The following is a 25,153-nucleotide window of genomic DNA, read 5'->3' as shown; positions in this document are numbered from 1 at the left end:
CACCTTCAGTTATTCTTTATTGCTAAATTCATAGAAAAAAAATGTGTATGTGTGCACATATGCTCAGTTGCTTAGTCATGTCCAACTCTGTGACCTCATGGAGTATAGCCTGCCATGCTCTTCTGTCGATGGAATTTTCCAGGCAGGAGTATTAGAGTGGCATTTCCTACCTCAGGGGTTGTTCCCAACCCAGGGATCAAACATACGTCTCTTGAGTCTCCTGCACTGGCAGGTGAATTCTTTACCGCTGTGCTACTTGGGAAGCCCCAGTAAAGAAATTACTCAAAAATCCAAAAGATTTAGTCATTAAAAATTTTTTGTCTGCTATAAAGAAATTTCTCTATAAAATCCTCTATAATGGATTAAATAAACTATTTAAATTGTTTTTTTTTAATAACAGTTCATTCCTAGAATTGTCATCCTAATTTGAAAGAAAGGTAACAACTCAATTACTTTTAAAATTTTTCATATAACAGTCATAATTTGATGATATTTGGAGATTTGTTCTGTTTTGGTGACTATCCTATTATATATATTAGTAATTGAAATATCTGTTCTTTTTTAATCTTCCTCACTTGTATATGGAATGCCTAATTATATAGTTTTCTTTTAACACATTTATAAAAAGCCAATCCAGGTTTTTAAATGAAATGGATATTTTGTTTCTGTCTCCTTTAGTTTTTCAATCAAGTACTGGTGCTGGGAAGATCATCAGTAAGTGATTTGTCGGAACATGTATTTGATCTGATTCAGGAACTTTTTGCTATAGATCCCCATTTATTATTATCTGTCATGCCGCAGCTTGAATTCAAACTGAAGGTAAGACTGACTATAATTTCTAAGCTCTTTAACTTTTGAGAGAAACATATATGTTATATTGTTTTCCTTTAACTGTAAAAGAATAAAATGTGAGTTCAATTATCTTATATTTAGTTAAGGTATACATTTTTTTTTAATCATTTGAGTAAAACAGAGACTCTCATCTCAGTGATAGAGTTTTTCATTGCAATTAAAATTATAATTTACTTAATTGTTAAGTGCCTGATAAACACAATGATACAAATAATAGATATGAAAAATGGAGTTATCCCCAAAATGTATAAAATGTTATTAAATGATGCCTATTATTATATGTATATATTTTAGAACATCAAATGATATCAGACTCAGTACTCAAAGGATCTTGATTTTAACTATTTGTCCCTTTCATAGTATAAATCAAGGACAAAAATTTTACATGATGACTTGAGCATATCTGGAAGTTTTTATTTACTATTGTTTTTTAAATAGCCAACTAAACAAATTCATAACACCTCAAAAAATACAAAAATCTTAACACTCAGTCCTTTCTCCTTGTTAAACTTTAGAAAAGAACATCGTACATTTTGCTTGATATTCTGGAATTTTTGAAAGATTTTTTTAATATCCAGTATTTTATTTAATCCTTAAATCAGCCTATGGTATATTTAGGACCAACACTACAATTTTGAGTTTTTAAGTTATAAAAAACATAAGATAAATTATTATGAAAAATTTAAGATAAATTATTTTGTCCATTTACACAGTTAAAATGTATTTGGAATTCGAACTCTGATTTCACACTCTTAAAACAGGTATAAGATTTGTCCATTTTGTTTTATGACAAGAATTTGCTGTTCACATATGAAAGACATTTTACTAGGTTTCTCAGAAACTGTTGTACGGAAAATGTTACACAGAGAACAAAGTTTTGTTTTGTTTTTTAATAATGGGTTTATTTCAACAACAGTCTAAGAGTGGTTCCATACCAAATTATTTCTATGTATAAGGCATTAAAATATTTTCTCCCAGTCTGTATATAGAGTTTGAATATGAAAGTCAAGCCTCTTTAATCCTTAAACAAGGCTGCTGTAATAGATGGTGGGAATGGATTAGGAACTAGACTTCAGTGTGTAAGCTTAATGTAAACAGAATGAAGTTTAAGCTACATTGGTTGTCCATACCCCATTCTTCCATAAGTTCATTTACTTACATCAGAAGTTAAGAGCTGAATCTGGCCTCCCAAAAATGTTTTATTTGATAAATTTTATTTCAAAATGTCATGCAAATAATTTTCTCTTTTTAAAAAGTTGATAACATTGAGTAAATGAATAAATGTTAAAATCAAACTTTGTTGGAAACTCCAGATTATACATTTTCTTAAAAAAAAAAAAAATCAGATGATTTGATAACATGTTTGGCTAGAACTTGAGTAGTAGTACCTTAAATGGGTTATGAGCTTTTCTCTACCACAGTTGTCCTCAATTACTCTTCATCTTGTACCCTCTCTGCTTCATTGATACAATTTGATATTTTCATAGGCATACTTTAGCAGTAGGTACACCAGAATTTTTTTTATAGATTCCTTAATTCCCTTTTTTAAAAAATTTAGCACCTTAGTTAATGTTATTTCTATATAGTCTCTCTTGATACAATATGTATAACCCAAGGCCATTGATTTTTATGTTTTCTGTATTCTTAGATAAATTTCTGCCTTTTTAAAAGGCAGATGTTGGAGATGAAATTGTAGGGCAGAAATTATTTGTAGGTCTTCCATTCACAGAATTTTTTCTAGAACTCTTAGGGAATGTTAGAATTAAATCATTATCTTCATATTTCTCCAGCATCTTTGCAGATTGCAAGCAAGCAGAGAAACAGGCATAAATTAACAGTTGAGAGGGAATGAAATAAGAGCAAAGGACCTGATGATCTAACGTGGAATTAAATCAACTTCTACATAGTAAATGAGAGAATACGATATTTTAAAGTTTTCAGCATCATAAGCAAAAGTAGTGAAATTGCAGCTCCTTGGGGCTATTTTATTTATTTTTTATAATCTGATGAATAACTCTCAGGCTTTATTTATTTTCTTTTTTCCCTTAGAGCAATGATGGAGAAGAACGATTAGCTGTTGTTCGACTTTTAGCTAAATTGTTTGGTTCTAAAGATTCCGATTTAGCAACACAGAATCGTCCTCTGTGGCAGTGTTTTCTTGGACGGTAAGAGAATACAATTCTGTGGACTTTTATGTTTTGGAGGCTAGTCAGTATGGCACACCTGATTGAAACCACATATATCAAACGTCGATATATGTTTTTTTAATACCAATGTTACTGTCTCTCTTGGAGAGTAAACTGAAGAGAAATTTTTTATGAAGAAAGCTTTTATTTACCCACATAACAGATTTTAATCTTTCTTGTGTGTGCTAAAATAATGTCATTAGAATAAACATTTAAAGATCTGCAGAGTCTTAAAATTTTTAAATAAATCATGAGACTGAAGACGTCATGGTCCAGTCCATGCCATATTTCACTCAGTGTATTTACTGGTGCTTATCCTTTAGATACATAGCTTATCTGGTAGCAAGATGTGTGTTTTAAACAATTCAGTATTGTCTAATTTTGAAATGGAAAATAGCACTGCTCTTTACTCAAAGCTTTTAATGTTCCTTCTAAAGAACTTGGAATTATTGTATTCTGTTCAACGTGATAGTAAGGTTGGAAAATCTATGAAATTTATTAAATTGCTTTCTTGTGTTACATTTACATGTTTCTTTACTTCAAACATTGACTAAAAAGTCAATTTATATTATTAATATTCTAGAGAACATTTGAAATTCATCATTGTCTAATTCAACTGATTCAGGAAACAGGCTCTAAAATTTTTCTTAAAGTAAACTCACTATAATAATTGTTACAGTTATGCTGTGTTAAATACTAAAATAAATAAGAAGACTTCCGTGGTGGTCCAGTGGTTAAGAATCCACCTCATGGTACAAGGGACACGGGTTCAGTCCCTGGGCAGGATACTGAGATCCCGTATGACACAGAGCAGTTAAGCCCCCATGATGCAATGAAGATCCTGTATGCTGCCACTAAGACCTGAGGTAGCCAAATAAATAAATTACACATATATAACAAATTGGAGACACTGACATAATGATATTCTAAGTTATTTGCTCAGAACAGGCCGTTTTGAAGGTCTTGAATGTATTCTGACCATTTGATTAATTATACTTGAATTTATAAGAATTTAGAGGGAATGAAACAGTTCTGCTTGTCAGTACATAGACGAGTGTATCTGTCCTTGTGATTGACATTAATATATATGAAAAACACTTAAACAAAAAAGGAAGACTCCATTTTTCACTTGCATAACTTATAAAAACTAAATTAACAGTAATAGGCTTCTTACACTGAAAATTTCACATTCACTAGTGTCCTAGTAATGGGTCTCTTATTCATGTACACAAAGAAGTATTTTTAGCATATCTGTTGTACTGGATTATTTCCCTTAATTATTTAATAATAAGTGTTTTGATACTTGATCATGAGTAGTAATAGTCTCACTTTTCTCTGGCAGTTAGAAAATTATAAATCCTAAATGAAATATTTTATTAAAATATATGACAGTTGTCTCTGGATAAGGAAGTAGGCAGCCATAGATATTTAGGTGTTTATTAAATGATCACTTCAAAAATACAAATGTTTTCAATGTTTAAAGTCACATTATCTATGATCAGGAGAAGGAAATGGCAACCCACTCCAGTATACTTGCCTGGAGAATCCCATGGACAGAGGAGCCTGGTAGGCTACACTCCATGGGATCGCAAAGAGTTGGACACGACTGAGCGACTTCACTTCACTTTTCACTTTTATCTATGATCAATTATATGCCAACAAAGCAGACAGCCTAGAAGAAATGAACAAATTCCTAGAAATGTATTGTTTCCCACGACTGAACCAGGAAGAAACAGAAAATATGTACAAATCAGTTACCAGTAATGAAATTGTGTCAGTGATAATTGTTGTTGTTTAGTCACTAAGTCGTGTCCAACTCTTTGGAACCCCATGGATTGCAGCGTGCCAGGCTTACCTGTCTTTCATTATCTTCTGGAGTTTGTTCAGACTCATGCCCACTGAGTCAGTGATGCTATCTAACCTCATCTTCTGCCACCTTCTTCTCCTTTGGTCTTCAGTCTTCCCCAGCAGCAGGGTCTTTTCCAATGAGTCAGGTCTTTGTATCACATGGCCAAAGTATTGGAGCTGCAGCTTCAGTCCTCCAGTGGAATATTCAGGCCCTATTTCCTTTAAGATTGGTTTGATCTCCTTGATGTCCAAGGGACTCTCAAGAGTCTTCTCTGGCAATACAGTTAGAAAGCATAAGCATCAGTTCTCTGGCACTCAACCTTCTTTATGGTCCAACTCTCACATCCATGCCTGACTACTGGAAAAACCATAGCTTTGATTATACAGACCTTTGTCAGCAAAGTGATATCTTTGCTTTTTAATACACTGTCTATGTTTGTCATAGCTTTTCTTCCAAGGAGCAAAAGTCTCTCGGTCGTGTCCGACTCTTTGTGACCCCATGGACTGCAGCCTACCAGGCTCCTCCCTCCATGGGATTCTCCAGGCAAGAGTATTGGAGTGGGTTGCCATTTCCTTCTCCAGGGGATCTTTCCAATCCAGGGATCGAACCCTGGCCCGCTGCATTCCAGGCAGACACTTTAACCTCTGAGCCACCAGGAAAGTCCTTCCAAGGAGCAAGCGTCTGTTAATTTCACTGTTTTGGAGTCCAGGGAAATAAAATCTGTTACTGATTCTACTTTTTCCCCTTCTTTGCAATGAAGTGATGGGACCAGGTACCATGATCTTAATTTTTTGAAAGCTAAGTTTTAAGCCAGGTTTTTCACTAGCCTCTATCACCCTCATCAAGAGGCTCATTAGTTACTTTTCACTGTCTGCCATTAGAGTGGAATCATCTGCATATCTGAGGTTGTTGCTGTTTCTCCTGGTAATCTTGATCCAGCTTGTGCTTCATCCTGCCCAGCATTTCACATGATGTACTCCACATACAAGTTAAATAGAGTAACAATATATAGCTTTATCATAGTCCTTTCCCAATTTTAAACCAACCCCTTTATCCATGACCAGTTGTAAGTGTTGCTTCTTGACCTGCATACAGGTTTCTCAGGAGTCAGGAAAGCTGGTCTAGTATTTCTGTCTCTTTAAGAATATTCCACAGTTGATTGTGATCCATACAGTCAAAGGCTTTAATGTAGTCAATGAAGGAGAAATAGATGTTTTTCTAGAATTCCCTTGCCTTTTCTATGATCCAGTGAATGTTGGCAATTTGATCTCTGATCCCCCTGACTTTTCTAAACCCAGCTTGTACATCTGGAAGTTCTCTGTTCATGTACTACTGAAACCTGGCTTGAAGGATTTTGAGCATAACTTTCAGGTCAGTTCAGTTCAGTCGCTCTGTCGTATCCGACTCTTTGCAACCCCATGAGCATAACCTTACTTGCTTGTAAAATGAGCGTAACTGTCCAGTAGTTTGAACATTATTTGGCACTGCCCTTCTCTGAGATTGGAATGAAAACTGACCTTTCCAGTCCTGTGTCCACTGCTGAGTTTTCCAAATATGCTGACGTAGTGAGTACAGCACTTTAACATCATCTTTAAGGATTTTAAAGAGCTCAGCTGGAATTCCATCACCTCCACTAGCTTTATTTGTAGCAGTGCTTCCTATGGCCACTTGAGACTTCACATTCCAGGATATCTGGCTCTAAGTGAGTGACCACACCATCATGGTTATCCTGGTCATTAAGACCATTTTTGTAGAGTTCTTCTGTGTATTCTTGCCACCTCTTCTTAATATCTTCTGCCTCTGTTAGGTCCTAACTCACTATTTGCAGATGACAAGTAATACTACATAGAAAATCCTAAAGATGCCGTCAGAAAATTACTAGAATTCATAAATGAATTTGAGTATGTTGTAGGATACAAAAATCAATAAACAGAAATCTTTGCGTCTGAGTACACTAACAATGAACTATCAGAAAAATTAAGAAAATAATCCCATTTACAGCCACATCATAGAGAATAGAATACCTCAGAATAAACCTACCTGAGGAGGCAAAATAACTGTACTTGGAAAACTGTAAGATACTGATAAACCAAACTAAAGGTGACACACAGAGTTGGAAAGATATACTTTGTCTGTGGATTGAGATAATTAACATTGTTAAAGGCAATCAACAGATTCATTGCAATCCTTATCAAAATCCCAATGGCCTTTTTCAGAGAACTAGGATGAACAATTCTACTGAATGGGAGAAGGTATTTCCAAATAATATGCATGATAAGCTGTTAATATCTAAAATATATAAATACCTCATTCAAGTCAACATCAAAGAAGCAGGCAACCTGTTTTAAAAATGGGAGAGGATCTGATACACATTTTTCTAAAGATGACATATGAAAAGATGCTCAACATCAGGGAATATTTGTATACTTTTGGCTAATTCATGTTGATGTATGACCGAAATCAAGCCAATGTTGTAAACCCATCATCAATCAATTAAAAATAAATAAATATTTTTTAAAAAAAGATGCTCAACATCACTAATCATCAAGGAAGTGCAAATCAAAACTGCAATGAGATACCACCTCACACCTGTCAGAATGGTTGTTAGCAAAACGACTACAAATAACAAGTGTGGGCAGAGATGTGGAGAAAAGGGAACCATTGTGCACTGTTGGTGGCAATGTAAATTGGTGCCGCCACTATCAAAAACAGTATGGAGGTTCCTCAGATAATTTAAAATGACACTATCATGTGATCCAGGAATTACAGTCCTGGGTATTTATCTGAAGAGAACAGTAGATGCGCTAGCTCCATGTTTACTCCGGCATTATTTATAATAGCCAAGACAGGAGAGCAACCCAGCTGCCCAAACAACAGATCAGTGGATAAACTAGATGTGGTATATACATGCATGGTACAATTTTACCCCTCCATAAAGAAGGAAATCCCATTTGGGACAACATGGATGGACTTAGAATTATGCTAAGGGTAATAAGTCAAACAGAGAAGGACAAATACTGTATGGTTTCACTTATATGTGAAATCAAAAAAAAAAAAATGTGACCAAACATAACAAAACAAAGACAGTTAAGGAGAACAAACACTTGCCATAGAGAAAGGGAGGTGGAGAGAGGAAAAAATAAAATGGGTAGAGGAAATTAAAAGGTAAAAAATAAGTAAATAAAATCACATTATTTAAAGTTAATATTTTTAAATTGGCAATAAATTTAAAATTTCAGTTACTCAGCTTATTCTTACATGAAGTTCTAAATTTACATAGTGAGTTTCTTACTTATTAAATTCTTGCTGTAACCCTAACTCTTAGGATTATACAGTGGAAGTGAGAAATAGATTTAAGGGACTAGATCTGATAGGCAAAGTGCCTGATGACCTATGGACAGAGGTTTGTGACATTGTACAGGAGACAGGAATCAAGACCATCCCCAAGAAAAAGAAGTACAAAAAAGCAAAATGGCTGTCTGAGGAGGCCTTACAAACAACTGTGAAAATAAGAGAAGCAGAAAGCGAAGGAGAAAAGGAAAGATATACCCATTTGAATACAGAGTTCCAAAGAAGAGAAAGGAGAGATAAGAGAGCCTTTCTCAGTGATCAGTGCAAAGAAATACAGGAAAACAGTAGAATGGGTATTATGCAAAGATGGGCTCAATAAAGGACAGAAATGGTATGGACCTAACAGAAGCAGAAGATACTGAGAAGAGGTGGCAAGAATACACAGAAGAACTGCATAGAAAAGGTCTTCACGACCCAGATAATCACGATGCTGTGATCACTCACCTAGAGCCAGCCATCCTGGAATGTGAGGTCAAGTGGGCTTTAGGAAGCATCACTATAAACAAAGCTAGTGGAGGTGATGGAATTCCAGTTGAGCTGTTTCAAATCCTAAAAGATGTTGCTGTGCAAGTGCTGCACTCAATATGTCAGCAAATATGGAAAACTCAGCAGTGGCCACAGGACTGGAAAAGGTCAGTTTTCATTCCAATCCCAAAGAAAGGCAATGCCAGAGAATGCGCAAACTGTCACACAATTGCACTCATTTCACATGCTAGTAAAGTAATGCTCAAAATTCTCCAAGTCAGGCTTTAGGAACACGTGAACTGTGAACTTCCAGACATTCAAGCTGGTTTTAGAAAAGGCAGAGGAACCAGAGATCAAATTGCCAACATCTGCTGGATCATGGAAAAAGCAAGAGAGTTCCAGAAAAACATCTATTTCTGCTTCATTGACTATGCCAAAGCATTTGACTGTCTGAATCACATAAACTGGAAAATTCTGAAAGAGATGGGAATTCCAGACCACCTGACCTGCCTCTTGAGAAACATGTATGCAGGTCAGGAAGCAACAGTTAGAACTGGACATGGAACAGCAGACTGGTTCCAAATAGGAAAAGGAGTACGTCAAGGCTGAATATTGTCACCTTCCTTATTTAATTTATATGCAGAGTACATCATGAGAAACACTGGACTGGAAGAAGCACAAGCTGGAATCAAGATTGCTGGGAGAAATATCAATAACCTCAGATGTGCAGGTGACACCACCCTTATGGCAGAAAGTGAAGAAGACCTAAAGAGCCTCTTGGGGACTTCCCTGGTGGTCCAGTGGCTAAGACTCTGTGCTCCTAATGCTGAGGACCAGGGTTCGGTTCCTGGTCAGGGAACTAGATCCCACATGCTACAACTAAGACCTGGCTCAGCCAAATAAAGAAATATTTTAAAAAAGTAAAAATAAAGAGCCTCTTGATGAAGAGGAGAGTGAAAAGTTGGCTTAAGGCTCAACATTCAGAAAACTAACATCATGGCATCTGGTCCCATCACTTCATGGCAAATAGATGGGGAAACAGTGGCCGACTTTATTTTTCTGGGCTCCAAAATCACTGCAGATGGTGACTGCAGCCATGAAATTAAAAGATGCTTACTCCTTGGAAGGAAAGTTATGACCAACCTAGACAGCATATTAAAAAGCAGAGACATTACTTGGCCACAAAGGTCCGTCTAGTCAAGGCTATGGTTTTTCCAGTAGTCATGTATGGATGCAAGAGTTGGACTATAAAGAAAGCTGAGTGCTGAAGAATTAATGCTTTTGAAGTATAGTGTTGGAGAAGACTCTTGAAAGTTGCTTGAACTGCAAGGAGATCCAACCAGTCCATCCTAAAGGAGACCAGTCCTGGGTGTTCATTGGAGGGACTGATGCTGAAGCTGAAACTCCAATACTTTGGCCACCTGATGCGAAGAGCTGACTCATTTGAAAAGACCCTGATGCTGGGAAAGATTGAGGGCAGGAGGAGAAGGGGACAACAGAGGATGAGATGGCTGGATGGCATCACTGACTCAATGGACATGAGTTTGTGTAAATTCTGGGAGTTGGTGATGGACAGGGAGGCCTGGCATGCTGCGGTTCATGGGGTCACAAAGAGTCGGGCAATACTGAGTGCCTGAACTGAACTGAATACTGGTGGCTCAGCAGTAAAGAATTTGCCTGTCAGTGCAGATATGGGGTTGAGCACTGGGTCAGGAAGATCCCCTGAAGAAGAAAAGGCAACCCGTTCCAGTCTTCTTATCTGGATATCCCATGGACAGAGGAGCCTGATGGACTGTAGTCAGTGGGGTGGCAAAGAATTGTACATGACTTAGCAACTAAACAGCAACAGCAAAAAGGGCAATTACAGGTTGGTTCCAGCCACGTGAAACTTTTTTTTGCTGTGAGGCAATATGACACATGTATTGTGTGTACTTATCTCTGGGTCTCCCCTTGCTTTCTACCTCACATTCTTCTAGCGTTTTTCTCCTGTAAACTTTTTCAGATAGATTTTGTGCATTTTGAAAATTTATTTTTTGTTTTGTGGCATAATTTTAAGCTACAATTTTTGGCTCTTCAATATACATAGTTTGGGTTGGGAGATGTTTTGTACTGTTCTATTTTAGCATGGTGAAAATCCTGTTGTAAAAAAAATTGTTGAAAAAATTGTGAAATTATATAATTTTTAATTTATATTCTTCCTTCAGAATGATGTAACTGTCATTTTAATAACCAGCATATTTTCTAATCAGTAACCATTGTTTTTTTAATAGATATTTATGTACTGTTTGTATACCTTATGTACTGTTGATGTACCTTATTTGAAAATAGTTGTTTTGCCTCACGACTAATATTTAGCAATCTTTTTCTGTATAGATTTAATGACATTCATGTTCCTGTGAGATTAGAAAGTGTGAAATTTGCCAGTCACTGTTTAATGAATCACCCAGATTTAGCAAAGGATCTCACAGGTAAGGAAGGTGTCTGGTCTATTGAAATATGAACCCAATCACACAAATATATTTTAAATGTGGCCTTTGACTTTAACTTCAGTTTCTGAATAGGTTTCACTCTGGCACACTGTTTCAGATCTCTTAACAGTCATGGACTAGTAAGTGATTTCATGTTTATACAATAAAATTAAGTTTGAAATCTTCACATTGTAATCCTTTGAAGTTTTTTGAAATGATAGTTTAAAGAAGTAGACTCTACCTGTGAGTTCCAGTTTGGGCACAAATCATTATATCTCTGTGATAATTAAGTATAGTAACATGCCTTAAAATAAGTAGATAAGTGATTTCTTCTGAAATAGATTAGTAGAATTTCTCATTCTTCACTTGAAATAAAGCATTTAAACCTACTTATTTGGTTGTAACAAATAAATTGCTTCTATCAAAATACTTGGGCTTCAGGCTCAATATAAGGAGTCTCAGCAGTAAGGAACCTGCCTGCAGTACAGGAGACTCATATTCGATCCCTGGATCAGGAAGATCCCCTGGAGTAGGAAATGTCAGTGCACTCCAGTATTCTTGGAAATACCATGGACAGAGGAGCCTAGCAGGCTGCTGTTCCTGGGATTGCAAGAGTCTGACTCAACTTAGTGACTAAACCACCACAATCAAAATACTGTTTACCGGGCTGCCTTGGTGGCTCAGTGGTAAGGAATCCGCATGCCAATACAGGAGATACAGGTCAATCCCTGACCAGGAAGATCCTACATGCCACAGAACAGCTAAGCTTGTGTGCCACAATTACTCAGGCTATGCTCCAGAGTCTGGGAGCCACAACTGCTGAGTCCACATGCCACAACTGCTGAAGCCCATGACCCTATAGCTCATGCTCCACAACAGGAGAAGCTACCACAATTAGAACCAAGAATTGCAACTAGAGAATAGCCTCTGCTTGCACAACTAGAGAGTAGCCTCTGCGTGGGCAACTGGAGAAAAGCCTGCACAGCAACAAGGACCCAGCACAAACAAAAATAAACAAATTTTTTACCAAATTTTTATCAATTTTTCCAAAAATAAAGTGTTTGTCAAAGGAGAGGAAATAACTTTGTTCATATCATAATTATCTAGGATTTTTTTTAGAGGTCATAGAATGTTATTTTATATTGTATAATGCTATAAGAACTTTTATTGTATTTTTTTTTTAGTCTTTTAATATGTATTGTATAAATCAGGTGCTGCTTTGATTTCAAATCAGGTATTGATTTGACTTTTCCATAATGTTGATATATTATTTATTAACATGTAACTCTTCAGTAACAAATAGTATGATATAGTTTATTTTGTTACTATGTACTTGCCACCTCAAAAATTGAATGATTTTAATTTACGCCTCATTTTACAATTGTTCCAGTATATAGACATAAAAGCATTAGGGTTTTTGTTTGTTATTGTGAACATAATGAATATTATAGCTTACATTTAGCTTAATTTTTTTTGTTTCAGAATATTTGAAAGTTCGATCCCATGATCCAGAAGAAGCTATTCGTCATGATGTTATTGTTACTATAATAACTGCTGCCAAAAGAGACCTTGCCTTAGTGAATGATCAGCTACTTGGCTTTGTAAGAGAAAGAACACTGGACAAACGGGTAAAACCTGAGGAATTTTATTCTTTTTTAATTTACTATGTTTACATTGTTAGCAAAATACAATAGAAATCATTTTATATTTAAAGTTATCTTGAAAGTCAAATTAATACAATAACCAAATATAAAGAGCTCAAAATTTATATATTTCTGGCAAACTTTTCATTATTTTTACAAACAAATACATTGGATTCTATAGCTTTTCATATCTTCAGTATGGGTTTTTTAGCTCACCTTTACAAAACGAGCAGCAAAATTAAAGGTTTGTTTTACTTTTTCACTTACATGATGAGTTTCAGAAGAATAGTGATCATCACCATTTGGTTCCTTAATAGTTAGCATTTGCAGAAGTACCTATCTTGGAATATCATACTTCCTGTAAAAGTGGTGTTTCCATATTGCTATGCTAAGCTTAGAGTCAAAATGATGTTTAGTCATTACTCTTTGTGTAATTTCCTGTATGTGGATGCAATTTAAAATGTGGGTTGATAAAAGTAGTACTAAGAACAGTAATAGTTGCTAAGAAATAGTGTCAACCATAAGAGACATATAGGCAAGGCAGGCTGAACAAAGGTTGCCTTTAAAAGTGTGCTATTTTATTTGAAGCACAGTTTTAAAAATCTCCTACCATCCTGAAACTAATGCAGTTTAGCTATAATTTCAAGATAGAAAAGCAGTATCTTGCTATAGAAATATATAGCAAGATGCATTCTTTAAATTGCTTTGAAATAGTCATAGGAGGCAGAGATATATAAACACCATTTAACTTGTTGAGCTGTGTCATTAATTCTCCATCTGAAGAGTTTTTTCCCCTTGGCATTAATTTAAATGAAATAACACTCCCTATTGCTTAGTTGTTAATTACCACCTCCCCAGCCCCCAAACCAGATTTCAAGTATTGCCATTTTTATTACTTCTTCCTTTTAGAAATATTTCACTTCTACTTCTGTCAGTATCTGTTTATAATTTCAGGATGAGCTGAGTAAATGATTCTTGCTAACTGAGACTGTATGATATGGTCTTAATAACGCCTACTGGACATTTTAGGAACTGTTATTTTGGTGTAATGAATTAAATAACCTAAAATATAGCCTTTCTAAATTTTGTTTTCTCTAAAAAGTGGGGATGAATTGATATCTTCGATTTCGCTGCTTACATTCTTTGGTTTCATGTTAGAAATGTCAAAAGGCATCTTTTACTTGCTATATGGGAACAGTTTCATTTCACCTACTAAATAATCTAAAATTGAGGAAAGTATACCAGAAAAATTTCAAGAAAGTATTAAATAAACCAAAGATAAGTATACTCTGATTTATTAGAGATAAGTACCTTGTGGTTATTATTATATTGTTCTTTTGTCTTTCTGACTCTAGATTTTTATAATCTCTTTTTCTGTCCACCCTCCTCTGATCACCTTTCTTCCCTCCTCTTAAACCCCTCCAGTCTCTTTAACTCCCAGAGTCTTTCATGGATTAGGGTGTGACTAGGTAATTGACTTGCCCTTTTGATTACAAAGTAATAAAATTCACTTAAGACTATCACTAAGGTGCTTTCCAACTTTATAATTCTAAGATTTTGATACCAAATTTTGCTCTTTTTTCTTTTTAATTGGAGGATAATTGCTTTGCAATATTATTTTGGTTTCTGCCATACATCAACATGCATCAGCCATAGGTACACATATGTCTCTTCCCTCTTGAACCTCTCTCCAACCTCCCGCCCCAATTTTGCTCTTCTTATTCTGAGTTAATATCAAAAGGAATATAACTAGGAAAGAACATTCCAGATGATTCAGCTTTTGTTTGTAAACTGAATTGTACATTTTCTGTTATTTTTTAATCACTCCTAAAACTTGGCCAAATTTTTTTTTAGAGAGAATCAAATAAGATTTTTTGTAAGATTTATTGTTGCTTGGCTTTGAAGAAAATAAAAAATTGATAGGTGATCTAGTAGTATTGGCACTGGATAATTTGGAAACTAGTCTGATTTCTAAACAGAAACATAATCAAAATTGTTGTTTAAGTGATTTGTCTTTTATGAAAATAAGTATTATACTAATCTATGCACACTAAATCTGCAACCTATTGGAAGAAATCATCATTTTTGCCAGTTATTATACTAAAATTTGGTATCTAGCTCATCTAGTAAATTTTGTATTTTCTAGTGGCGAGTAAGAAAAGAAGCTATGATGGGTCTGGCTCAGCTTTATAAGAAATACTGTCTTCATGGTGAAGCAGGAAAGGAAGCTGCAGAGAAAGTCACCTGGATAAAGGACAAACTTTTGCATATATATTATCAGAATAGCATCGATGACAAGTGAGTTCCATATATTGGTAAAATGGATGAATATATAAGTGCTTTTAATTTTTTAATATGGTTTCTGTTTGATTTTTTTCATAATACTTAGTTTCTAAGTTCAGAAATCACTTGCTGCATGTTTAGACATATCATGTTTAAAAAAGACTATAGTCAGAATTATCAGTTAGCATAATAATTTTTTTTTTAGGCATAATTGACGTATAGCATTATCTTTCAAGTGTATAAGCATAATGATTCTATATTTGTATATATTGCCAAATGATCACCTGGTAAGTCTAACTTCCATCCCCATATATAGAAAATTCTTTTCTTGAGATGAGAACTTATGTTGTTTTCCTTTTCTGAATGTTACTCATAATTCTCTATTGGATTACAGTAATAATTTTGTTTCTTGCAAAATACTTCACAGTGTTTTATTGAGTTTGACTACTTTGACATTGATTATGTATTTCATTGGCTGATGAGGAGTCCTTATATTTAATAAGGATTAAATAAGAATAATTTTATAATTACAATCCTTATAATAATCCTTATTCCAGTGATGTTGAATAATAAATATAAGCTTAGCAAGAGGATATTTAAATATGGTAAGAAATTTAGAATGTGCAATGAAGACAGATCTGCATGAGAGAAGCTGATTTTCAGGATGATGAAGGAAGATCACCTTGATTTTACAAAATGACAACATGGAAAAGGAGCTAGACTGTAATCAGAGGAAATTGATACATTTTTTGAAAATTAGTAATTCTTGATCGTAGCTTCATTTGTAATGTTAAATAATTTCTGATAGCTCCAGACTGATGATGACTAACAGGTGGAACAGGCTTAGCATCCTGTGCTTAGGAATAATATATAACATAACCCTTTTAGAACAGATGTTTCAGGCTGACAAAGTGTAAAGCCACAGTAACAACTGTAGCTCTAAATTTAAAAATAACTATACTTGCAAGGAAAAACATTGATCACATACTGATCTTTTCCATTTATTTGCACACATCGGTATCACCATTGGTATGGTATCTTTGCATGAGGTGGTTAAAATATAAAATGGCTTTTGCTTCTGAAAAACAATTTTGTTACTTGGGGTTTTTTTCTCTTTGTTTGTTTGCTTCATAGACTATTGGTAGAGAAAATCTTTGCTCAGTATCTTGTCCCCCACAACCTGGAAACAGAAGAGAGAATGAAATGCTTGTATTATTTATATGCTAGTTTGGATCCAAATGCTGTCAAGTAAGTTACTTTTTTAATGATTCTTGAATACTTTATACAATTATTTATTTAATCATTTCTAATTAACTGCTGTTGATAGGGTTATTGCTTCTTCTAGTTGAATCAAGAATCTCAGATAAATATTTATAGAGAAAATTTTTATCATGTAAATTCAAGTAAGTTAAAAGCAAAAATATTCCTGTATGCATAGGTATATTTGGCAACTGAGCAATATGGTTTCAGGAATTTAGAGAAGTCCCCATGTCAAAATTATCTTTTGTGCACCTGTTGACTGGGATCTAAATCACATTTATTGGAGGTTTACCATACTAAGCCTAAGAAATAAGAACTGGTTCTTTGTCAGGAGAACATGTCCAAATCACTTCTGTGTAGAATAATTGTATGATTGATTGTCAAAACAGGTATTTTTGAGATTGAAAGAAGGCACTATGAATAATTTTGTTCAGACAGCCACCATAAACCTTAACTATCCCAGGCCACTTAGAATCTGTGGGCGTTCCACTTTAATAAAGCTTTTAAAAAAGTAAGTAACTCCTCTCATTGAGAATTCTGATTCTCCTGAATAAGAACCTCAGCTATTACATTTACATATATATATATTACCTTTAATTTCATATAATTTCAAATTAACAGAAAAGTTTCAAAAATAATAACACAACTTTTAAAATCCCATTTAGTGAAATTCCTAATTTTTGACCATTTACTTTATTGTTTGTGCGTACTTTACATACGTATTTTCTTCTGATCCATAGATAGTAATTTGCAGACACTGCATTCCTTTACATCTAATACATAGGTATTCCTTAATTACAAGGATATTCTTTTATATAACTAGAGTGCTTTCATGAGAGTCAGGAGGTTTAATATTGATAAAATACTGTATAATCCAATGTGTATTCAAATTTCCTCAGTTGTCCAAATAATGTCCTTTATGGATTTTTGTTCCCTTTCTAGGATTACATGTTGCATGTCTAATTATCATGTCTCTAGTCTTTTTAAATTTAGAACCATTTCTCAGTTTGTCTTTGTCTTTTATAACTTTGACAGTTTTCAGAACAATGTTGCATAGGTCAGTTATTTCATAGAATGTTCTCTCAGTTCGGGTTCATTCAGTGTTTCCTCATTATTGGATTGAGATTCTGTGTTTTCAGCAGAAAGTCCGCAGAGTAACATACCCTATTAGAAGACGTCAGCCATCGTTTTAAGGATTTGCAAGTAGTTCATAACGTTCACTGTAGATAGTAAATTCCAGGCCACGGGTCTTGATCTATTTACATTTGGCAAAGAGTACTCAGGAATAAACTAATTTTGAGCACCTGAAATTACAGAGTGGGTTTGTAAGAGAAGAAAATCTGCTATCACGGAGAGAAAATAATCTAGAGTAAAGAAACTCAGTTTAAATTTGGCATGTTTTGAATCCACATCATTTCTAAGAAATTCATTTTTGAAGTCATCTGCACTATTTCCTGCATACCTCCTTAGCCTGGCCTTTCATGATCTGATCCTTTTCTACAGTACTTTCCAGCTTCCTTATGCTCCCCCACTCACGTTCTGTGCTCCAAGCCTATAAATTTTTTTCACGTCCCCGTGTGTGCCATGTACTTTAATGACATTTTTCTCTCTGTTTGTAGCAGAACTTTCTGGCTACCTCTGCTTAGAATGTCTTTGAATTCCTTCAGTTTACCTGGCAAGATCCTATTCATCCTTGAAAACTTCTCAAATATGTTCTCTCATAAGAAGCCTTATGTTTACTGTTTTAAACCAAACTATCTTAATCCTAATAAGTAAATTTTCTGAAGCTTTAAATTTTAGGTAGATGTAGAAGAATGGTATATCTACACCATGCAGTGAGAAAAGTAGTAAAGTTGAATAATTACCAGTATTGTTATATTATGTATATTTTTCATATTTATAACTTTATTTACAGAGCTCTCAATGAAATGTGGAAGTGTCAGAACATGCTTAGAAGTCATGTACGAGAACTGTTGGATTTGCACAAGCAGCCTACAGTAGGTTCATGATTTGTTTAAATTCACAGTTTTAGTCATTGTTAATTTTTCTGTATAATGAAGCAAGCAAAAGTATCTCAGCTGTTTTATTTTCCAAATGTCAGTTTCTGTGGTTATCCAAGATAAATTTGCATTTCACATGAATATAAAAAAAATATTTTTCACCATGAGCACAGAAATGGTGTTTTCTAGTATATCAAGTATTTTGACACTAAGAATTTATAGTTTATCAATTTTTAAATAATTAGAATTAAACCTCAGTATAAAGTTATATTAGAAGTCAAACTTTTTTCCTCTTTGACTTTTGGTCTGTCATTGTAGCATCAGTATCAAATCAGATATCAATCCTTTGAATATTCCAAAGTCAAATTAACAAAGAAATGCTGCCCAGCATTTTCTGAAGGTTGAAAAAAGAAACATAAATAATCTCTTATAAATGCTTCTAAACATATTTGCTAGAGTAGGTGTACTTAGCACAGAGACCCCCCTCAGTGGCCATGGATGCCTAACGCAAGTGTTGTCTTTTTTTTTTGATAAATGACCATACAGTCTCTCAAATTGCTTATCTCTGCCTCTGTGGTGCAGAAACAGTCACAGATAGTTCGTAAATGAATGGGCATGATTGTGATCCAACAAAACTTTAACAAAAGCAGGAAGTCCATGGGATCATACAGATTCATTAATAAAATAGTACTCTTGTAATGGAGGAAAGGGCTGTAGGAAGGAAGGTGATACATTAATTAATGGGCCACAGAATAGCTAGTAGAACTATTCAGAAAGAAATTTTTTCTACTTTACACATTTTTAGTTAATTTTCTTTGGTGTATAGTTTCACAGTAATTTTGATATGATAATTGTTTTCATTATTTTCTCTTCTGTTTTCTGACAAGATAATTTCCCTATGAAAGTTATATAACTTTCAAAATTTTTAAAATATCTTCCTGCTGGCATGTCCTCTCCTTCTGTTTGTGCTAGTTTGATAGTTGTTACTCCATGGTTGTTTGTTATCTACATAGGCTGTAGATATGGTAAGCCATTTCCTACTGGGTATATTGTGATGGATTTTTTTAGCTTAAGAAAATGTACAATACTGACTGTAGGTTTTCTTAATGAAATTTTGTTAGCACGTATGACATCATTTGTTTCTGTTTTAAATTTCAGTCAGAAGCTAACTGTTCAGCTATGTTTGGAAAACTGATGACCATAGCAAGTGAGTATGTTTATTGACTCTGTAGGTATATAGCAGACATCAAATAATTTACCCAGTGGAACTATCAGCTTAATACTTATTTAGTAGGAAAAAATAATCCTTAATAATTTTATTTCTAAGACCCATATAGTCTTATCTTTTGGTAGGACAGCAGTATTTTTTAAGACAGCTTGGTTTTTAGTTTAGTAGTTTTTCTTTTGCAGTACTGATTCTCTTTTAATCTTCTAGAGAATTTGCCTGATCCTGGGAAAGCACAAGATTTTGTGAAGAAATTTAACCAAGTTCTCGGTGATGATGAGAAACTGCGGTCTCAGTTGGAGTTGTTAATCAGTCCAACCTGTTCGTGCAAACAGGCAGATGTTTGTGTGGTTAGTAAATTATACTTCTGTATTTGTTCTTCTAGCTTTGCTTATAGAAACTTAGATTTCATTAAAATCTGCTTTACATAAATTATTTTATTTGTGTGAATGTAACAATATTGTGAGCTCTGAATCACCTAGGAGTATATCTGTGGTCAGATATACTTGTCAAAATTCCAGGAAAAACAGTAGAGAAGTAAGCCAGGGAGATTGGTCCTGGGAATTGAGCAAGATAAAATGCTTTGTATTTAGCAGACATTTATTAGATAAATAAGAATTTTCTAGTGTGTGTGTGTATTCTCCCATGTATCAGCACAGGAAAAACCCTTGTCAGTATATCAGCAATAGTTAAGTTGCCATATACACATTTATAAACAAGGTAATTCCTGTTTAGGCTTTTTGTCTTCATTCTATTTTTAGACTATTTTATAGAAAACCAATTGTTGACAAATACCCAAGGAAAAATTCATTCATTTATTTACCATTTTATGAGACAGTTTCTAATTTCATCTTTACCATTTACTACTGGTGTGACCTTTAGCAAGTTGTTTAGTATTTTTGAGACTCATTTTTTTCATCTCTAAATGTTAGCAACTTCACAGGATTGTTAAGAGGATATAGATAGATATGGATATAGGTATCCTACCTAATATTAATAAATTTCTATTTCACATATATGACAGTATTACACATAAATAACACAATACAGTATTACACATATATGACAAACATTGTGCTTGTACAGATGAATAAGAGAAAGAAAATCATATCAGTTATTTATGTCTAACTGCTCTAAAAAGATAATTATTTAAATATGTGATTAGGGATAAGGACTATAAACAGATGTATATACAAAGTCATTTGGGAGCATGGAATATGTTTTTTTTTCCCTCAGTCTAGTAGGCATATAGGGTCTTTAAGTGGATCTTAAAAGAGTAGTAATTAGGAAGAGGTGGGAGGAAGCCAGTTTAGGGAAGAGAGCAATGGATTCTTCGATTGTACCTAGGGATGTGAATGTCACAAGTGCCCCAAATAACCTTGTCTTTGCACTTCTGAACAGGATGGTTTGCTGAAAACATTTAAAGGTTTCATTTACTTCTTTGGTATTTAGAATTCCAGTTCCAGAATACTGTGTTCTGCTGGGTATCTACTAATATAATTGGATCATAGAATGAAATGGCTTGAAAAATACCATAGAGATAATTGGTTTAACCACTTCATTTTACAGATAAAGATTACGTTTTAAAGAGGTGAAGTCTCTCATCCAGTGTTTCACAGCTAGTGACTGAGCTTCAGGTAGAGTCCAGATCTTAATAGACCCATGACAGTGTTCTTTCTATATATTTCATCGTTTGCAAGAACCCATACAAACTGAATACTGCTCAAGAAATACAAATCTTAAGAATGAATAATCAAGTGGTACTTTCTGGTTTGAGAAAAATAGGACTTGAGTTTGAAAAGTGATAGTAACGTGATTCCTGCTATTTGTCAGAACAAATATATCTAAGAGCTTCCAAATCCAGAAAGTATATGCAAAACAGATGCAAGGAAAACATCTCAGGGTGATTTGATGGTAGGAAGCAGGAGAGTAGAGATGTGGAAAGTCTTTTTTTTTTTTGAATGTGTAAAGGAAACTGTTTATTTGTTGCTGCCTACTTGCCACATACTAATTTGGCTTCTTGCTTATCCCCAGTATAAGCTTACACTTATCATTATGACAGGTAGACTTTTTAAAAATAATTGTTGTGAGAGATTACCTAAATATTATATCCATAAAATGTAGTTTGAAGAACTACTTAAATATATCATTATTTATATACATTGGTATATTTTATATAGTGCTGTCACTGTGCTTAAATGTGATTTACTCTTTTTCCTGTACTTATATGTAATGCCATAATTCTTTTCTAATGCCTAGTTCTTCTATTTTTTAATACTGACTATATAGTTTGCCTAGCAATTTTCCAGTGGCATAGTTGTTGTTAAACAGTTATTGACTTTATCTTATGTTAAAGCAAGTAAATTTATACCAAGTGGGAGAAAATCCCCTCTTTAGGAAGACTTGCACAAAGTAAGTCTGATTTCAAAAGATAATACAAAATTAATTTTAAATGTGTATCTGTAGTATAGAGCAAAGTGTATAAGGACATAAGCACTGACTAAAATATTTATTTTCTCAAATGCTGAAATTTTGCTGAGTAAATTACTACTTGCAAAATAAATCAAGCACTTTGTAGTGACTAATAAATTTTCTTCTGAATCTCAGTCTTTGGGATTTTTACACTCTAATAGCAACCATAGATGCTATCTAATTTAATATGACCTTCATAATTAATTTGTGTCACTGAGGGACTTCCCAGGTGATCCAGTGGCTAAGACTCCTTGCTACCGATGCAGGGGGGCCCGGGTTCATTCCCTAGTTAGGGAACCAGATCCCGAGTGTTGCAACTAAGACCCAGCAAAGCCAAATTAACTAATTAATTTTTTTTTGTCACTGAAAGTACAACAGAAATTTGTTTCCTTTATCCCCTTGGACACATTTCCTTAAATTTTTTTTTTCCATGAAAAAACTAATAATAGAGTGACTGCTATTTGTTACATTGCTTTATAGTTTGGAAAGCACTTTTAATGTGCTTTATCTTCTCAACTAACATTTTCACTTATTCATCAGAAATAATCAATGAAAAGCCTTGTTATTAATGTAAATTTCTTTCTCTAGTACCCAACACATTATAAATTTAACCTTGTCTTTGGATGATTCAGTCTCTTACAATCATTAAATCCTTATATTCTTTAGAAACTTTCAGCAATAATATCTTTTCTCTTACAGGAGCTCTTTGATATAATGTCACCATTTTTGAACTCAACTATGATCTTCCAGAACTGAAAAACTTTATACACTTAAAAGTCTTCTCCTCTTTAAAAAAAAAATTGTTGACCGAAAGAAAAGTTTTTTCAGACTATGAAGTATACCATTGAAACGTGCCCATGACAGTATAAATTGTTTTAATTTTTTCAAAAGTAGAGACTAAAGGGACTTCCCTAGTGGTCCAGAGGTTAAGACTCTACACTCCCTTTGCAGAGGCCCAGGTTTGATCCCTGGTCAGGGAACTAGATCCCACAGGCTGCAACTAAGACCTAATGCAGCCATTAAATAAATAAATGCATATCAGTTGTAAAAATATATAGCATTTAAGATTGTCTACTATGTAGTAATTTCATGGGAGAAATATGACAAAAGGCATAAATCATACCATGTTACCCCCCTTTTTTCCCTCTACAATCTAGATTTTCTAGTGCTTGCCTAATGAGTATATCATTTTAGTTAGGGTATAAAGCAGAGAAAGTTTTTTTTTCTTTTTTACATCTGATGGTATTGAATCCTTAGATGCTTTTGATGCCTAGGATCATTTTTATTTTGAAAAACATGAAAGGATGATACTTACAGTGAAACTTTTTTCCTTCCTCTAGAGAGAAATAGCCCGGAAACTTGCCAACCCTAAGCAGCCAACAAATCCTTTTCTAGAGATGGTCAAATTTCTGTTGGAAAGAATTGCACCTGTGCACATTGATTCAGAAGCCATCAGGTAAACTAGGAATTATATTCATTCATAAATAAAATATAATATGAAACTACAGTGCTGTAAGTTTAAATTCTGGGTCCCCAACGAGACCTAAAAAGGTATACAGGGAACCTATATCAGGTATCATTCAAGTTGAAAGAAAGACAGGCTCCTTTTCTGATCGTTGGTTTGTTTCATAACTTTTTTTTTTTTTAAAGAAATCTTGTGTTTATTTTTAGCTTGTATGTTCTCATTAAAGAAAACCTAGAACATAAGAAAATCTATAGCTATCATCAGCCTTTGAGTTTTCTTAACCCTTCACTGGAGATATGTGAAAACAGAATATATGGAAGGAGCGCAAGATTGCCATTAGACTAATCTGCTTTCAGAACACATCTGTGTTACCAGTTTTGGCTCTCATTTAGTTTTTATTTTTAACTTTAATATGGGTATAACATCTTGTGGATGAGTGCGAAAATTAGTAATAATATGTAAAAAATATGCAGACTAGCATCACAAGCATTGACATCTATTGTCTTTGATTAATTGTTTGCATAATTTCATACATTTCATTAATTCTAATGATTTTCAATTGTAAACTTCTGAGAATACTTTTACCTTGTAGTAATCATTTTTCCAGTTTATCAGTTATAAATCTTTCCATTTGGGGTTACTAACTAGCATTTATTGATTCTCTTTTCTTTGAATTAGGAGACTTGGTTCTAGCCATTACTAGTACCTGACTCACTGTTTGTGAAGGTGTGTGTGAAGTCACTCAGTCATGTCTGACTATTTGCAACCCCATGGACTGTAGCCTACCAGGCTCCTCCCTCCATGAGATTCTCCAGGCAAGAGTACTGGAGTGGGTTGCCATTTCCTTCTCCAGGGGATCTTCCCAACCCAGGGATCGAACCCAGGTCTCCCACATTCCAGGCAGATGCTTTAACCTCTGAGCCACCAGGGAAGCCCGACTCAGTGTTGGTTGTATTAAAATGCCAATCGAGTTAGTTTGCTAGGGCTGCCATGGCAAAATACCACAGACTGTGTGGCTTAAGCAGCAGAAATTTGTGTTCTCACGTTGTGGAGAGTAGCAGTCCAAGATCGAGTTTGATTTCTCCTGGAGCCTCTCCATGGCATGCAGATAACCTCCTCTTTGGTCTCCTCACGCGTCTGTGTCCTGACCTGTTCACATAAGAAAACAGCCGTTTGGGATTATGGCCCACCCATCTGACCTCAGTTTACCTTAATTATCTCATTAAATAATTAAAATCTCATCTGTTTCCAAGTAGTGACATTCTGAGGTGTCCTGGAGGTTAGGACTTTGACATATGAATTTAGGGTTTTCAATTCAATCTGTAATGGTGATGTTTGTTTTTTAACTAAGATCTTATCCTTTAATCTTATTAGCAAATAAGAAAGCTAACATTCTGAGAAAAACATGGTGATTTTTTACAGCTGGGCTGATGCTGGGAGGGATTGGGGGCAGGAGGAGAAGGGGACGACAGAGGATGAGATGGCTGAATGGCATCACTGACTCAATGGACATGAGTTTGAGTGGACTCCGGGAGTTGGTGATGGACAGGGAGGCCTGGTGTGCTGCGATTCATGGGGTTGCAAAGAGTCGGACACGACCGAGTGACTGAACTGAAGGTATTTGGCTATTAATT

At 34.6% G+C, this 25,153-nt stretch overlaps 1 protein-coding gene across 1 annotated transcript in view; it reads left to right on the top strand.

Annotated features, from left to right (window-relative positions):
* The window catches only part of PDS5A (PDS5 cohesin associated factor A), a 115,523-nt gene that overhangs the window by 51,391 nt on the left and 38,979 nt on the right, over nucleotides 1-25,153 (top strand). The window contains exons 7-16 of the mRNA XM_068974907.1: nucleotides 679-819; nucleotides 2,902-3,017; nucleotides 11,077-11,171; nucleotides 12,654-12,799; nucleotides 14,961-15,112; nucleotides 16,232-16,345; nucleotides 18,273-18,354; nucleotides 19,516-19,564; nucleotides 19,793-19,932; nucleotides 23,395-23,510. Coding sequence (XP_068831008.1) covers nucleotides 679-819; nucleotides 2,902-3,017; nucleotides 11,077-11,171; nucleotides 12,654-12,799; nucleotides 14,961-15,112; nucleotides 16,232-16,345; nucleotides 18,273-18,354; nucleotides 19,516-19,564; nucleotides 19,793-19,932; nucleotides 23,395-23,510 — 1,151 coding nt within the window. The remainder of the gene's footprint in view (nucleotides 1-678; nucleotides 820-2,901; nucleotides 3,018-11,076; nucleotides 11,172-12,653; nucleotides 12,800-14,960; nucleotides 15,113-16,231; nucleotides 16,346-18,272; nucleotides 18,355-19,515; nucleotides 19,565-19,792; nucleotides 19,933-23,394; nucleotides 23,511-25,153) is intronic.

Source organism: Capricornis sumatraensis, chromosome 7, assembly GCF_032405125.1.
Source record: "Capricornis sumatraensis isolate serow.1 chromosome 7, serow.2, whole genome shotgun sequence".
Lineage (NCBI taxonomy): Eukaryota > Metazoa > Chordata > Mammalia > Artiodactyla > Bovidae > Capricornis > Capricornis sumatraensis.
This window is presented reverse-complemented; position numbering and strand designations above follow the sequence as displayed.